General features: G+C 37.3%; 1 protein-coding gene across 4 annotated transcripts in view; it reads left to right on the top strand.

Moving 5' to 3' along the window:
* The first annotated feature begins 1,380 nt into the window (after window positions 1–1,380).
* The window catches only part of SLTM (SAFB like transcription modulator), a 41,133-nt gene continuing 24,669 nt past the window's right edge, over window positions 1,381–17,844 (top strand). The window contains exons 1-5 of one of the 4 annotated variants that reach the window (XM_074366204.1): window positions 1,381–1,705; window positions 2,678–2,765; window positions 12,490–12,554; window positions 15,198–15,395; window positions 16,396–16,443. In XM_074366204.1, coding sequence (XP_074222305.1) covers window positions 1,544–1,705; window positions 2,678–2,765; window positions 12,490–12,554; window positions 15,198–15,395; window positions 16,396–16,443 — 561 coding nt within the window. In that variant the 5' untranslated portion in view covers window positions 1,381–1,543. Of the gene's footprint in view, window positions 1,706–2,052; window positions 2,074–2,677; window positions 2,766–12,489; window positions 12,555–15,197; window positions 15,396–16,395; window positions 16,444–17,844 lie in introns of those variants that run through there. The other 3 variants (XM_074366205.1, XM_074366206.1, XM_074366207.1) reach the window with 3 other exon arrangements.

Here is a 17,844-nt window from a genome sequence, read left to right as displayed (position 1 = left end):
ATAGTGTCCATAGAAGAGGGGAGAAGGGTGGCTGAGGGGAAAAGACACTGGTATGAGATTGGAGGTTTAATGCCAGTTTAGCCAATAATCAGTTGTGGATCCCTCAGTAAAATTCTTAAAATCTTCATGTATTAGAGAGAGAGAGAGACAGGATTGAGTCATAAGATTTGTAAAGATCCTTCGAATTCTAACATTCTATGACTGTGAAACAATTTGTAACAGAGACAGAGGTGGATTTGGAATCAGGAGACCGGATTTGAGCACCAGTTCGGCTACATACCAGCTATGTGAACATGGACAAGCCATTTAATCTCTCTAAGCTTTAAAGAGATTTACCTCACAGGGTCTGGAAAGATTAGGGGGTTATTGCATGTCAAAGTGCATTACAAACCATAAAGAACGGCCCAAATGTTAGGTATAATTTTACAATATGCAGTCTTTTTTTTTTTTTTTTCCTCTAATAGTTAATGAGAAAAGGCAACCTAAAGTACACAGACCTCATCAATTTGACTTTTAAAACCAAGAAATGTCAGTAGGAGTTAACTGTGTGTCACACTCTGTTTATGGAATTTATAGAATACTTTTTATTCCATAAATGCTTAAGCTTTGATGATTAATAATGGCAAAAGTTACTCACTTGTACAGGCCAGCTCCACAGAAGATGGTCATTGTTCTTGGAATCCCAAACTCTGGAGGCACAAAACCATGAACGCAATGTCTGAGAACGGTAACAAGCACTTAAAAAACTTCCTCACTCAGTAATCAATTTCGTGTTTAGCCGCCAGGTCCTCCGAGGAGGATGGTAAACAGGCCAGTGCAGGGAAGCTGTCCCGCTTTTCCAGTGACCTGGGCAGCCCTAGAATAAACTAAGCCTTCCTGGGCAAAGGCATGTTTTCCCCTGAGACAGCTGGTGAGACTTGTCACACATGCCAGCCCTTTATATTCCTATAACCCTTTATACTCTTTACATTAACCACCCTAGGGTTTCTTTCCAGCTTTTGAATGGAACTTGGGGAACCTAGTTCATTCGTGCACGGTGGCCACAGTTTTTCGATTATTCAGCAGAACCTTCCTGGAAGAGGGCCAGGGCGCGCGCACGCCCCTTGGGCTGTGTTGAGTAACGCGCGAACTATCCCTGCCGAGGGTGCCTAGCACACTGCTGTTGCTCAAGACTCGAGACGTTGCCAGAAAATGGCTAACGAAGCGGAGGGGGAACGGCGGCAGGGCGGACGTTGGCGCGGTTGGACTCGCCTGACCTCCCAGCCCACGCAAGCGGACGCACCGCCCAGGTGGCCGCCGCCGGCTCCGCGGCGCGCGGGGCGCCGTCCCCCCCGCCCCGCATCAGTGCGCACGCGCGTCCGTCATCCGGGTGCTGGTTGCGGCTGCAGGTTGCGCCGGGGTGGCGAGCAGGGGGCGTGGCCAGCGGCTCATTGTGCGCAGCGCTGCGCGGCGCCGGCAGCCGGCGAGGCCTGGGTCGAAGTTGGAGCTGCTGCCGCCGCCCTGCAGCCCACTCGCTGCCTCGGCAGCGCGCTGCTCTTCTAAAATGGCTGCCGCTACCGGTGCTGTGGCAGCGCCGGCTGCCTCGGGTCAGGCGGAAGGGAAAAAGATCACCGATCTGCGGGTCATCGATCTCAAGTCCGAGCTGAAGCGGCGGAACTTGGACATCACCGGAGTCAAGACTGTGCTCGTCTCCCGACTCAAGCAGGTGAGGCCCGGCGAGGTCCGGGAAGGCGAGCTTAGGCCGCGCCTCGGAACCCCCACTTCCGCCGCAGCCCCCGGCCGCCCGCAGCCGCCGGGTCCCGCGGGGCAGCGCGGTGGGGAGGCCCCGGGCGGCGCCCGCGCGCGCGGGGAGGGCGAGGACCCTCCTGCGGCGCCCCCGCCCCCGCCCCCGCGCGCTGGGACCGGCCTGCCAGGGGCCCGCGAGCCGCCCGGGACAGGCCGCCGCAGCCGAGCGCGCCCCTGCCTCCCCCGGGACGTCCCCGCCAGGCTGCGAGGGCTGCGGCCGGCCGGCGCGGCCTCCCGAGGGCGATCGTGGAGACCCGGGAGGCGCTCGGTCCCCAGCCTTTAGCGATGGTGAGCGCGTGCATTTCTTGGCCTCGAAGGGACTGGTTACTTTGGTGACTTGTGCGAAGTTACCGTTTAATTGTGCCCAACCGTTTCCTCCCCGTATTGGGGGGGAATTCGTAGTGGGAGTTGATGGGTGGGTAACAGAAGGGGTTTGTTTTCGGCTGGGTTTTCAGTTTTTGCATTAGCGCTATAATCTGCTTTTTCATCCCTGATTATCTTTCCTGGTTTGAGCGTTGGAAGTGTAGTAGAGGAGAGAGAAGTTTGCATTATGGAAATTAGGAAAGCCCCTTTTAGCTCTTTACTTTCGCAGCTAGCAACTTTTCTGCAATCGAGAATATTTAGACTTTTATTCAGTGTGATAATATGTGATTGTTAATTTTCTCGACTGGGTAAAATGTAAAACTGCATATGATTTTGATACTTAATGATATTTCCTCCTGAAAGTTTCTCTCTCTCGTGTAGTTTAATTGCTTCTTTTTGAGGTTGGTGTATGAAATGACTGGCAATTCTAATGTCTTGAGGCTTGAGGTTTGCTAATATTTTTCATTTCATTTTTATAAAATAAGTTTAGATAGATTGTGTAGCATATTAACTTCTCTTTCTAATGTAGGCTATTGAAGAGGAAGGAGGCGATCCAGATAATATTGAATTAACTGTTTCAACTGATACTCCAAACAAGAAACCAACCAAAGGCAAAGGTTGTTACGAGTTATAAACATATTTTAAAATATATTTTGGTTATATAACTTGCCTCTGCTCTTGTGCCACTTGCCCTGTTTATATAGTGCTACTCTTTGCTGTTTCCCTCTGGCACTCTGCCTTGTTGGGTCAAGGAAGAAAAGTTACTGTTGCCAGGCTCTGGGTGACTAGTAGCCCTTAAGATTTGGCTGAAGTTGACCTGAAAGTGAGAGCAGTTCTTTATTGCTTCTGAAAAAAATTACAAAGTCAAGTTTCATTGTTTCTTCCTTCATAGTGTGAAGACTTGAAGAATAAAATACAGTTTAATACATGTCTACCTTGCCCCACAATTGGCAGAGTATTGATGGAATTCCTACCAGATCTTTCACCTTGGCTCCTTGCTGTTTTCTCTAGTACATTAAAATTCTGTAACCTTTGTATTTAGTATTTTGTTTGACTTGGTGAACTTAATTTGCATTTATGCCATTATACATTCTGATTTTCAGTGAAATTCAGAAAGACCTCACCAATCATACTACTAAGGTAGGGGAAAAAAATCCATGATTAATTAGCTTTAAAAAAAGTTTTAAGTTATAGGAATATCTTAAAGGTTTCGATTTTACAACTTTTAAACTAGGCCAGAATGTATTTCTAGGATATGGTGATTTAATGAATAGGTAAACGAAGTTTTAAATGAACATTTGGACAATATAAAAAGGATTTAAGAATATTTAAAAGGTTCTAGGTAGTGAAATCCTTACTTGAATAATTACAGATTTCTCCCTCCCTCCCATAAAGACAGTGACAGAGGGTGGACATGATGTGAGTATCTGGATCCTGGTATCTACCTATAAGTTCCATGCAGTGTGTTCATGGACAGCTGTAGCATTAAAAATAATCTAACTTCCTTTACTGCTTTAAGTGATCCAAATGCTACTTTGTCTGCTGTAGACCAGATTGATTGCAACTAGAGTGAAATGATTGAATGCATTAACCTTGAGAAGATGGGAATAGTCAAGTTTGATCTTAAGCAGTCTGTGCGGGTACCAGGTCCAGGCAGATCTTGATGCCGTCTCTCCGTATGAGTTTTCATAGGTTTGCAAGAGTCCCCTGTTTGTGCCAAAGGAAACTGAAAAGGACTAAGATGCATTTCCTGGATGGGATAGAAATGGCAGAGGTGGAAATGGAGTTCAGAGGAGCAATAAAGTTATCTTGAAGATCTGTAGCTTTTAGTATAATTCTGACTCAGTGTCTCACTTTGAAAGATACATTTCCCTGTGTTTAGAGAAGCTTGTGTTGAGAAGCCTCTGCTGACAAACCTAGAGGCAGTTTCAAAATGAGGAACCATAAAAAATTCAGAAATAAGTACATCGGAATTAACCATGTTTCTTAATAGTGATTTTGATTCGTGTCATTTATTTAGCACATTGTGATAGTCTGACTGATGTTATGCATTAATCGTAGTCCCAAATTATTCGAGCTGATTATTGATTTTAGTATGTAAATTTCATTTGATTTATTCATTCTCACTTACTTTTAATTTCTCTCTGTATCCCTTTCTTCTTCAGTCATTAGGAATTTCATCTTACCCTTAGGAGTAAATTTGAAAATACAACATTTTAAGGAGTTTTTCAGTATACATGTGTGTATATATATATATGTGTGTGTATGTATATATCAATATGTTAATTTTTCCCTTGTATGTGGATTATAAGGATATTTGAAATTTAATTTTTCTGTAACTCTGATGTTAAGGTGTCTTACAGTCTTTAGTTAAGAGTTGTAACATTCATCATTTGTCTACAGCAGACTACAACTGAGTCCTTCATTAGACTCATTCTGGGACATCCGTGTTAGATAGCTCTTGTCTCTTTGAATTCCATTTATTCTATTTGTTCTGAAAATCCTAAGAATTACAAAGAGCATAATGTAAATCCCAAACTGAGAACCTAGTCTGAATTAATTTATAATGAAGGTGTTTATAAGTAAGATTATTTTAAATTAAGTTTAAGAATAAGTTTTAGACATCAAATTTGAATAGGGAAACTTTAACAATAACAAATATCAGTAATTAACAGATTTTTAAAACTGAAGTTTCAAGAAACTATTATTTTAATATGCTCTTTTTGACAAATTTATTTTGCTTAGCACTATATACCTTGAAAATAATTTCATCTTGGTCATACCACTTTTCCTTCAGTGGGTCTACTTCCTTTTTATAAAATTGGAAAATTTACTCTGAGTCTCTTAGTTCTGAAATTTAATAATTGTATATAGCCAGGAGCCAGAAGAAAAATTTCTTTTGTTTAGCTGAAGTAGATGTATAGGAACAGGAAATCTCATAGGTCCTTAATCAGTATGGGTATCTTTAGCTGAGGTTCTAGAAAAGGAAAGGGGTTTGTTAGAGGCAGTCATGTAGACATCAGCAAGACACAACATGTTAGGGGAAAAAAAAATTTCTTACGATAATATAGCTTAATGTTGCAAATAAACGTAAAATGATAAAGCAAGAGAAGCTTCATGGGTCTTGAAAAACTACTTAGGTGAAATATTAAGCTCATTCTCTTATAAGTGCAGGGTCACTATGAAAAATTTTATTGTGTTAAAATGGTTGTATTTCAACAGATTAGAGGAAAAGGAATCTGCATTGTTAAGTATATTGTAGAATACTTTTTAAATGCCATTATTACAAGCACAAACATATAACAAATGTTGATAAATGTTATTAGTGAGTTCTAAAACTTATGATTAATATATTTGTAAAATCTATTTGCATAGAGTTAATACGGTGAAATCGTTTGTAACTTAGATTGGTTCTCTCATCTGAGTCTTTTTACGCTCTCTTTGCTGTGAACTTTTTAATAAGTAACCTAGAAGAAAGCTTCCCTGGTGAGATTCACTGTCATTATTTGGGTGTGTGTTAAGAAAGCAGTTAAACAGGTAGAGCCAACTTCTCATTACCTAGTTTTAGAGATTATAGATTTAAGCTTTCTTTTGGTTCACCTGTCAATAGCATATCATTCTTTTGCATTTTTCACCTTTAGAGTCACCTCTAAACTTCAGCAGAAGTTATTTTAAGTAATCAGTACAGTATTCAGAAGTATGTGTAATGCAGTTGAAACTCCCTTGCAATACATGCAGGTTTAAAAAAGACTCAAACTGCTATGTAAAATCTGATTTGTTTGCACTATAGAAACAAATATATTTTTAGGTTACAGGTTTATTCAAACACCTAATGCCTGATTTTGTGTGGAAAATACCTTGGTCAGTGTAATTAATTTCATGTTTACTTTGTAAAGCTTTCTAAAATTTATATTTCAAATAAGAAAATAGTAGTCAACCACATAAAATGAATTTAATATAATACAGTGTCAGTATCACTGTATACTGTAACTCTTGCTTTTTTTTTTTTTAACTGCTGTATGTTTGGATGTTAAGGAAACTTTAATCTACTGTGACATTGAGAAGGGCTTTGGGGACAAAATCAGCATATTTTTTGGAGTACCCACTGGGCTAGAGACTTTGTGAGGGTAAGGACATAGTCTTTTATTTACATTAGTCTCTGTAATATCTCGCGTATTGCTGGGCACATAATACGTGGTCAGAAAATATTTGTTAAATGAATGTCGGGGGCCATACGATGACTTTTGTAACAGCTGCTTTTGAAAATCTCTCTTTTGGTGCTTGTTTTAATTGCTTGTTTCTTTGTAGGAAGCATGTATATCAGAGATTAACAGTCTTCCAAACAGTTTTTCTGTTTAAGGTGCCTTTCTCAACAGCACTAGTGGCTTCTCTTTAAACACTGATAAGTGAAATGTACTTACTGTTAGAACACATGAATCATTGCAACTGCCTTTTATCCCTCACTGAGTTGTTGCTGTGTTGGAAAGCCTCCTAACTTTTGCTGGAATATTGTCCAGCTTCAGAAGTTGTGTATGTCATTTTTATTTCACAAAATCAGGCCCTTAAACCCAGCCATTAAAACCTGCATTTGCCTCATGCAGTTGTGTATGGTGGATTACGTGTATTATCAAAGAACTTTTGTGCTTTTTTTCAGCTATTTTATTGTATCAAATATGGTGTGTGTCACGGATCCTGGTGGGAGGATAGGTAAAATTTTCTAGTACTTTAAGACAGTTTTTTTCTCTCATGTCAGTCATCTTGTTTTGAGTTAAGGGCAGAAGACTTCAAATGTCATCTTCTCTTTCATGAACTCCTGGAAAATAAGGTACAAATTGTCCAGAATTTAGAGGAAAAAGAAATCATTATTATCAATTGGTGGCATCAGAAAGGACTTTAATGAAGAGTTTGAACAGTGCTTTAAGGGTTTAAGGATAGAATTTACTGATTTATTTAATCAGCTATAAGATAGTTCTCATGTGTTACAATAAAGGGCCCACGGTGTTGTGCAATTCCAGGAGCTAACCATTCACACCATTAGCTCCACACCCCATATGGGCCTTACATGGCACTCCTGGTACCCTGGAGGAGTAGTTTGCATTTTGGCTTTACTGAATTGTTTTCCAGATTATAAAAGTGAAAATTTTCATTTTAAAAATTAGATAATCCATGACAGATAGAAAAGTGAACATTGCCCATAATTCCATCACCCTGAATTTATTACAGGTAACATTTTGTTGATCTAAGGTGTGTATGCACATGTGCATGTACTCATAGAGGTTTATGTTCAAGGATTTTTTTCCCCCTTTACAAGAACTCAAATAGTGCGGTTTTGTTAAAGGTAGATAGAGCTTAAATTTTCTCTAGTCTGGAGAACCTGAAAATAGTGACCTTCCTCTTATATTCTTCTCACTCCAACTTCTTCAGTTTTGCTCAGTCTGCTCTACAGTAGAGTCATTTTAAGTTTTTAAAAATATAGACACTAGGCTCCGTCCCCCAGAGATTCGATTTCAGTTGCTCTGTTGGGGGCCCAGGAATCAGTATTTTCTAAAAGCTCCCCAGATAATTCTTATGCAGCTGGAATTAAGAACCACTGGCTGCTCTAGAGTAGAGCTTGAGACTTAACATCGTTTTCATTTATCTCTTTCTGCCTGTCAGTTTGTAACTTGTTTTATATACTTTACAGTTTTCAGAAAACTTCCACATTGCTTTATTTGATCTCACAACAGTGCTGAGAGTTAAGCTGTACTATTTTCTTTTTATTGATAGGAAAGAAAAGTAACCCATTAAGAGCTCAGTTACTTTTGCTGCCTTTCAAAACCTTAGGCAAATGCTCATAAGTGTGTGCTTGCATGTGTGTGTGTTTATTCAGTTTCGTTATCTTTAGATGACAAAGTTAAGAGATTTTAAAAATATACTTTTGGTGTTTTCCAGATTTATTATAATGAGTATGAATTATCTTTATGGATTTTTTAAAAATTATGAAATGACCTATTGGATGACTGCTATGTTTAAGACAATGCAAAGCTTTTTAGGGAAATAATTGTATTAGTAAAATATCATTTTAATAGAAGAGAAGCTAAAACACATATGCAAACAGTTAACAAGGCGCACAGTCCGTGGTTATTTTAAGATTTCATGCAACTGGGGAGAGGTTGATGCTGGAAACATTAATGTTGTTCAGTTTGACTTAAACCCTGTCTTCTCCAACAGAAGTTTTATGACTAAACATTTTCTACTTTTCGTAGCTTCTGTAAATGTTTAGGGGAAGTTACTCAGCCACAAAGTTTTTTGGCAAAATGACTTTAAAATCTACTTATTAAGTGGATTTTTTGTTTTTGGAGGTATTTCTGAACTTGAAAAGAAAAATTACAAACATTTATAAGGACCAATTTGCCTTTGGAGGAGAAAACAAAATTGTGACCCAGAATTCTTTATTCATAATTTTGAAATACAAAAGTTTTGAAAACAAAGTTTTTTCTTAAGTTTGGTGGCAGAAGTAATTATCCAAGTGATAACAGTCTTGACTTACCCTAGTTGATGTTAGTATGCATATATTTCATTGCACAAATATTTCTCGTATTGATTCAGAGGAACTGTTCCAGAAGCTACTGGGAGGTTTAAATTAACCAATGGTATACACACCACTGTACTCTTTTAAAATCTGACAATTCTGAAACATGTCTGGTTCCAACCATTTTGTTAAGGATTTGTGGACCTATACAAACTCACGTTGTGTAAATGAGGGGGTATTTTTAGCGTCGTCTTTCTTTGGTGTATACATTTTTATTTTGCCATTTTACTTTAGACCCTAAAATCATGCAGAGAAACTTGCATTGTCTTTTATATAATTTCAGAATAGCCATATGTTATTCCTATGATAGTTTGAGCTGTGATAAGTAATTTTGCTTTCATTTTTTACTTTGTTACTCAGACTATCTTGTCTGGTCAATGTACTTTCTAGTTTTGTTCCTCAAAGCTTTAAAGTTATGCTTCTGTTTACATTAAACTTTTAGTTAGCTCCTTCATCCTGGTCATGCTCCTTTCCTTTGGACCAGTTCACATTTCTGTGGTACATGCCGGATTCCTTGAAGGACAAAAGAGGCACTGATGAATTTATAGGAGGAGCTTTGATAGCACAGACTTAAATGGGAGATAGGGGTTTAAATGGTTACTGATTGTACAAAAATGTGCTAAAGCTGGTGCTTGTGGGTTAAGAGGGATTTGGTTTTTCTTTTATGTTATTGTCTGTGACATCGTGAAAGTTCAGAATCTGTAGGTGAGCTTTGCAGCATCATTAGAGCTGGAGTTTACAGTCCTTCCTGACAGGATGGGATTGCACATGATGCTAGTCTGACTGGCATGCTAGCTCTTACCTTTGTCCCAGTAAGAGCGGAGTGGAAGTCCAGACCTTGTTTATTGCTAGCGTCCAACCCAGAACTTAAACCATTATCACTCAGGAAATATATACTGCTGGAGTGTCTGCTCACTTTGTAGCATTATGCTAGGTTCTGCACTGGATGATGAACATCACAGCTTTTTAAAATGTCAGTTATATTTTATATGTAGGAGGGATGAACTTTTTTTCATAAAGGAAGAAATTACAATATAGTTTTTAATTCAGCATGTGTAAAACAAGCCCACAGTTACAGGTTATGAAGGCAGTCAAAAGCTAATGTATAAAATGTCAGTTTTCTTAAGTACTGTGAACCTATTAGGTTATTATTACAGTTTTCATTACTGGATGTTTGCAAATCTTGTCCTCATGTTTTTTATGTTTACAAACTGATGACACATTAAGTGTCCAGTGCTTTCATGTGGTACAGCTGTTAAAAACAGTAAGGGGTAGCAAGGTTGGACCTTTTTGTGTACCTCTCCCTCTTGCCTGTTCATCATGGGGCAAGTTACATAATCTCTCCGAGTCTCACATTTAAAAATTTTATAGACGTGGCTTTTGGAGCCTTGGTTTATGCTAAAGGAGATAAAAATTTTAACAACTAGCACATTGTGGCTACTTGAAGAGCTAATGGTTTTGTGTGTTTTGAGGAGTTGGAAATAGGCTTGGGTTTAAATTGAAGCCCTGCCTTTTACTAGCTTTGTCATCTAACTTTTCAGCATCAGTTTCCTATTTCTGAAATGGGGATAAAAGTTTGAGAGTGGCTGTGAGGATAAAATAAATACGTTAGTCTACGTGGAGCATTTGTCCTGGTGCCTGGACCACCGAAGCTGCTTAAGCAGTGGTCGTGATTGCTGTTGTTTTCGTTGCTTTGTTGTAGTGTAATTTGGTTTTCCTTTAAGTAAACTAAGGCAAGTGAAACCACTGAGTGTGCATAGTATATGTAGCTTGTCATTATGCTGAGGGCTGCCATTTCAAAGATAATATCTTTACATTGAGTTAATTAACCATTCCTTACTAGAATAATGTCTTTTAAGTAGGTCATAGTAAGATGTAGTGGAAAGAATTTCGGACTGGAAATGAGAAACCTTGGCTTCCAGTTCTGACAACACCATGTACTAGCTTTGGGAAAGCTGTTTACCCTCTCAGGTTCATCTTCTCTTTTGTAGAATTGTGATTACCAGCCCTTTATATCATACGGTGCTTGGAAAAATCACTTGAACTTTTTAAAGTGTTTTGCAAATTGTAAAGCATTTTATATTTGTAAAGAATAAATAGTATTTGCGAATGATCTGAAGGGATTCATCCCAAAGCTCTACACTATAGGTTATTTGGTGGTGTGTGTGTTGGGGGTGCGGTGGGGTGGGGGTGAGAAGCAGGAATCCTGGTGTTTTTAAAAGCTTATTTTCCCCCAAAGGTAGCATCTTTAAGGTTATTATATTATGGAACTTCCTCTCTGTAAATGTGTTAGAAGAATTTAGTGAGCTTTTCCTCACTTGATACTGTTTTCTTTTTCAAGTAAGGAGCATCTCTGTTTACTTTTTAAAAATAGATTAACAAACACTCTCTGATGAACAGGCTTTCTTAGTTGTTGCACTTGTAGTAATTTCCAATTTTTATTTTCTCTAACATACAAACACCACACTAAAGCCCCACATTTTGTTTCTCTCTTGATTCACATAAGCCCTCAGGGACAGGGACAAGCCCTCTGTTACCTCAGTGGGTAAAAGAAAACTCTCCACTCTTAGTCTTCTTTTCACATACCTGGAAGTACCAGCTATCTTGTTTCCCTTTTCACCACTCATTCATGGAAAGAATTTCAAGTTGGGAGTAGATGGAAGATAGGAGCTGGTGAAGAGACAAGGGAAAGAGGAGGTTTCCTAACTTTTTTTTTTTAACAGTAAACTCACAGCTGAACCCTCTACCCTGGAAGTCATGGGTACATAGCAGTTCCTGTTTTGGGGAAAGGAAAATTTAATTAGTTGGCTTCCGGAAAGAACAGTTATTAACATTTCAAAATAAATGAATTAAAACAAATTTAATACTAAAGTTCTAGAAGCCTTTTTTTTTTTTTTTAAACAGCATTTCTGTTACATGATGGGTTATTACGTAGGTTTTTGTGGACTTCCCTGAAAACAAAAACTTCAGCATTGGCTCTGTGGAAAACCTTTTTTTTTTTTTTTAATGTAGAAAACATTTTTAAAATTTCAGCCACTAATTTGCAAAGTTTTGAAGATGAGGTTGAGTCAGGAAGGCCTGTAGTTTATCTGGAAGCTATTAACAGTTTTCAGTCTGCAGTAATTCCTACTTGCCTTAAATCAGTTAAATCAGTCATTATGTTAAGTGCCCAACACTATTTATATTTAGGCCTTTGGAGAAACACAAAATAAGCATAAAAGCAGTCACTGTACTTAAGGTATTTCTTTAAATAGTGAAGCAAGATGTACTTGAGTACAAGTATAATCAACTGATGGATTGTGAGATGTCAGATATGAGAACTTTATTTCAGAAAAGGCTTGTTGAAGAGGAGAACTTAGGGAAGACTTTGCAGGGAATATGAGTCTTGAATTTAGCTATCAGACGTCTGGTTACATATACATTTAGTAGTATTCTGTTGAAAGGTGCTGCTACTTCCAGGAGAATTGAGGGTAGAGAATTTGAGTGGAAAAAGAAAAACGCGTCATATATGTCAAGTCAGTTAAGATGATGGGTGCATATGTAGGATTAATTATTTGCACAGCTTATTTTAGTGAAACAGCATGTCACTGTTAATAAAGCTTTTTTTTTGTTTGAGACAGCTATGACCAGGTGGTTTATAAGCAGTTGGCATTAGCGTTGTCAGAGAATTTGGGAGTAGAGAGTAATACCTCGGGGTGAACTTCATTGAATGTTTTTTGCTCTTAAAGTAATAAAGTATTGGTTGTTAGCCCATTTTCCTTCTTTCGCAGGTAAAAAACAGGAAGCAGATGAGTTGAGTGGAGATGCTTCCGTGGAAGATGATGCTTTTGTCAAGGTAAAGTGTTAATTACTCAGGTTAAGATGCTTATTTTGAGCCTAGTGTTTTGCATGATGAATTCATGCATTATACTTGAACAACAGACAGTAAAGTATGTAGGTAAAATAGTGATAGAGACTTACATAATTTTGTCAAAGGTATTAATTCTCATAATTGAGAAATAAAATAACTATCTCTAGTTAAATGAGACAGAAAGCAGAAAATGTTTATCTAGGCCTTTAAGTAGAAATCTGAGACGTAGGGGCCAGAGGAACAGCCACAGGGCAATCGATATATTAGTTCCTGGACAAGGTACCGCAGTGAAGGATATTGATAATTTATTTTCCATCTGCCCATTGCATTTCGGTTTTTGTATATAACACAGAACTTAGATTAATGTAGTCCTTAAAGTGGAGAGAGGAAATTGCTGATGTGTTGCTGCTTGGTAAGGATCAAATTAAGACATTTGTTTTGCCTTTTAAAGATAAATAAGCCAGGTCTTTATTGGCTAAAAAAGAATGTATTTCAAAACTAACCAGCCAGATAAACAAAGTATGTAATTTTAATTGGAGTTGTGGCAGTTATATACTAAGTTATTTTTAATCATAGTTTGATTTGTTTTCATTTTAATGAAATGTGATCTGCTCCTTACCCATCATTAGGTCATAAGTATTGTGGCATTTGCGGGAATTATTGAATGAGCATAGTTCCTCTTAAATTATGGGCAGTTATACCTCCTGTATTTCATTTTCTGTGTACAGTTAGTCTATACTGCCATAAAATCTTCGGATGTCTGCACGCTCCACCGTGAAGTCAGCTCATGTCCATGCACCCACCTGTCTCTCCTTCCATCTAGCTCTCTCCCCTCCCCTTGTTACACACACACAGACTGCACAGCACCACACTTTGTATCTTACACTTTGAGGGCAGGCACAGAGCAAAGAGAGACGTTTGATTGAGGAGTTAGCCCTGAAATCAGATCATTCTAGGAGGTATTTGCTTAGGGACCCATTAAAATTGATGATTGCGTGACTGTAATCAGCTTTTGTTTGAGCCTTGAAAAACTTTATATTCTGTTATCCTTGTGGTATGTCTTCCATTATGTTTGTTCCTTTTCCTCTTATTTTCTCTAGTTGTCTTCAGTAGTGAGTGTATGATTAAGTAAAAATTATCCGTAAGCTGGAAAAGCTTTGTGACTTAGTTAAAAACCCTTTTAGTTTTCAAATTTCTAACTTTCTTTCAACTCTTCCGTTCATAAAAATGTTAGTCATTTGAAATATTAAGAGAAGATATAATAGTGCTGTCTCTCATATATGCTGCAAAGGATGCCTTTGTGTTATTATTAAATAAACTGGTTTATGTCTAGAAGAACAAAAGAGCTTTAAAAAATTCTGTTTATATATGTCTTCACTTTCTTCTTTATATTTCTTTTTCCTTTTGGAAGTATCAGCATTTGTTATGTATTAGAAAATAAGTGAATATGCTTTCCCTGTCTCACAGAGTTGGTAATTTTGGAATTTATACAGTAGTAGTGGGTAAATATCACCCATTGCTTAGATATATGAATAATATAGAAATTGCTTCCAGTCATAAATGAGGAGAATGGTCAAAGCTGGCCCTTCAGAGTAGAAGAAGTTCCCTCAGTGACTTCCTGTGGTTTTTTTGTTTGTTTGTTTTGCACCTGTTCTTCTACAATCATATAACCAACCACCTACTCCATTTTGAATTCCCAACATGCCCCCACGGTATGTAGTGAAGTTGGTTAAACCAGCTTTCCCAGAGATGCCCTGCTCCCAAGCACTCCACATTCCAAAACACTCAGATTCCTTCTCTTTGCCCACCTCGCTCAGAAATTTCTGTTCCCTCATTGTAGTTCAGCTATGAATGATTAATAGTTACACTCCTGCCCTTTTCCCCTTTTAACTCAGGAACCTTTTCGTAAATCTACTGATTTACCATAAGACTAGGAAAGGAGGAAGGAGTGTTCATTGCTTTCAACATTTTCTGCAGTTAATCAAAGAAAGAAGTAAGCAGATTGCTGCTTTTCTTTGTTTCTACTGAAGTACCCTGTGTCTAAACTTTGAAGGGCAAGCAGATATTCCTTCACAGAGACAATCCCAACCTATGCTCCTTGCCTTTGGCATTGTGGCATAGTGGTAGATTTCAAAACAAAAACATTTAAATTAATTATTTGCATATTTTCTAAGAACAGACATTGGTGTATTAGTTGGGATTCCTTATTATTAATTAGAAATAAACTTTATGTTATCATATATAAGACTTCCATATTCTTTGAAGTTAAATCACTGTGGCACATGGACAACACAAGTTATTTCTTTGAAGCCATATCTTCTAGGACAGCTTATAGGATGTGACTTGGTAAATATTAAGTAACTGGAACTTGAAAGCATTCCAATTAGTGTGTACCTATTTCAGTGTGGGAGATTTGGGAACTCGGATGCATAATTTAATGGCCTTGGTATTAGACCCTCTTTATTTTTAAAGACACAATATGTAAGGTAAAAGGAACTTTGACTTTGGGAGTAATGTCAAAATATGATAAAAGAGAAAACATTTAGAGATGTAAATAACCGAAAAGTTTTGGTAGATAGCCTGCACTACTTTGCCTCTAGTTGTACCAAATTTTCTTACCATTAAAAGGACTGTGAATTGGAGAATCAAGAGGCACATGAACAAGATGGAAATGATGAACTAAAGGACTCTGAAGAATTTGGTGAAAATGAAGAAGAAAATGTGCATTCCAAGGAGTTACTTTCTGCAGAAGAGAACAAGAGAGCTCATGAATTAATAGAGGCAGAAGCAATAGAAGATATAGAAAAAGAGGACATCGAATGTCAGGTCTTTAGCCAGTTTTTTTTTAATGTGACACAGATAAATTAAGTACTAAATAGTAAAGAAGTATTTTTTCTAATTCAATGTGGAATTCACAGACTTTTGAAAAAATATATTTTAAAGCTGTTTATAAGTCACCCAGAATCCTACCACCTAAGATGACCTTTAAAAATTTTGCTTATTATTTTCCATATATGTATTTTTACATAATAGTTATTATGCCATGTTACTATTTATTCTGTGTAATATTTTCACATAACATAATGACTTCATAATTCATGTGTTACAGCATAATTTATTAGACTGCTCTCTACGTGTCTAATAGCTACTCCTTTAATTTGGGACATTTAAGTTTTAAGTTTTTCACTACTCTGCTATGAATGAGTGTACCAATTTCATCCTGACTTTGCCAGCATTACCAGGTGGTAGTTAATTATTTTTTTCCTTTTGCTACTTTAGTGAATGTAAAAGATTAATTTGCATTTATTTGGTTATTATCAAGGGTGGGGAAATCACTTATGAAAGTTTAATTCAGTGGGGAGGGTGTAGCTCAGTGGTAGATTGTGTGCCTAGCATGCACGAGGTCCTGGGTTCAATCCCTAGTACCTCTGTTAAAAAAAAAAGTTTAACTTGAAACTGTATACTTTAAAAAATCTTTTCTTTGAATGAAATAGTCCATTTGCCCTGCTTTGAAGTATGTTAGTACATGTTAAGAAAATCAGTGGATTTGGGAGTTAGTCTTGATGCTTAGAACACTTCATTTTCCCTAGCCTCATAAGTGAAGGGCTCATGAAGGACATTTTTCTAAGTCTCTTATCAATATGACTAAGTTTTTATGTTGCCATAAAAAATACAGTCTGAATTACTAAGCACTGACTTAGTGCCCATGGTATCCCTAGACTTTGTACAGAACATGAGGCTAGTGATAATCAGGTATAGCATAAAAGCATTCTCATATTACCCAGATATTTTGTAAAGCAAAGCTATTGTATACCCTTTTACTTAGGAAATTGAAGCTCAAGAAGGTGAAGATGATACCTTTCTAACAGCCCAAGTAAGTTTACATTTAGTACTATGAATTTGATATTGTGGGTGGAAGGGCTTGGAAAAGGAATCTTATTTTGACTTCATAATTCTTTAATTCATAAAATTGAGTTATTTATGTTGTGTATATATCAAATACTTAAAATTGGGAGCTGGAATTTCTGTTGCCATAGAGGTAAATGGAAGTTATTACAACAAGGTTCCTACTGTTTTCAAAATAAAAATAAAAATAGTCTATCCTTTCTATAAAGTGTAACTCTGGTTACCAGTCTATTGGGAAGCCTACACACTCCTTGATTTTTTTCTGTCACTTTGGTATAAAATAAATCATTTAAAAGTACTAATATCCTTTTCAAAGCTTTAAAATGTTAATTTAACATTCCTAGGATGGGCATAGTATAAAAATGATAAAAGTCTCTGTTGAAGTAATTTACTTGGGGTTATGTATGTGTATGTTGAAAATGACTGCTCTTGTGTATTATCAAATTTTGCTTTTGGTATATGTGGTATGCATAGTGTACATTTTGAAAGCTTGATGTACAGATGCTGTACACAGACATTTGTAGCTCAATCATGTACCTTCTTTAAATAGTATACTTTCAAATAGAGATAGGAGTTCCCTCTGTTTACTAGATTTAGAAAAAATAGTGATCTGGTCTGTTACTTCCTCATTATAATATTTACTGGAAGAGTGTATGATGGGGTTTATATTCATAGACTGCTTAGTTGATTGCCTTTGGTCATGCCTTCTTTTCCTGTAGTTCTCTTGCCTTTGAAATGCTAGTGAGGCTATATATTGGCTCTTTGTGTTTATTGCAGTGGGGAAATTACATTTCTGGGAGAAATGTTTTTGATAATTCGGAATATTCAGGAAGGAAATGTTAGGACTGTGAAAGTCTAGAGACTTGTCCCCCATACTATCCCCAGGTTTGTTCATTTCTCAGTGATAAATAATAGATGAGAAAGATTAACTCTCAAATTGGAGTAGTACTTTTTCTAGATTTTAATGCAAAAAGGTAGAGTTGAGCTCTCCATATTTTTTGGCAATTGGCTTTTTAATTTTTATCAAGGGCCTTTCCTATAGTTGTGCAGGCTGTATGTGAGGGCATCATTTATAAGGGTCCTCATTCACATAATAGATATATATTTATTATAAAAATTTTAACCAATGGAAATAAAGTATCTTAAAAGATGGGTGCCTTTCCCTGATTTTCAGAAGTTTTTATGAGCTAGAGTTGACCTTGCTCCTGTTCCATCCTGATAGTGAAAGAATACTTAGTTCTCATTAAGGGGCAAGTTTTGTCTTACTGTATCAAAAGATAGGGAGGTTATGTCTTCAGAGAAATTTCCTTTAAGTAAAATGACATTTTTCCTTTTCCTAAATTATGTGTAGTGGAATGTCTAGAAATAC

Source organism: Camelus bactrianus, chromosome 6 (assembly GCF_048773025.1).
Source record: "Camelus bactrianus isolate YW-2024 breed Bactrian camel chromosome 6, ASM4877302v1, whole genome shotgun sequence".
NCBI classification, from domain to species: domain Eukaryota; kingdom Metazoa; phylum Chordata; class Mammalia; order Artiodactyla; family Camelidae; genus Camelus; species Camelus bactrianus.
Note: the sequence above shows the minus strand (reverse complement) of the source record. Positions and strands in the feature narration are given on the sequence as shown.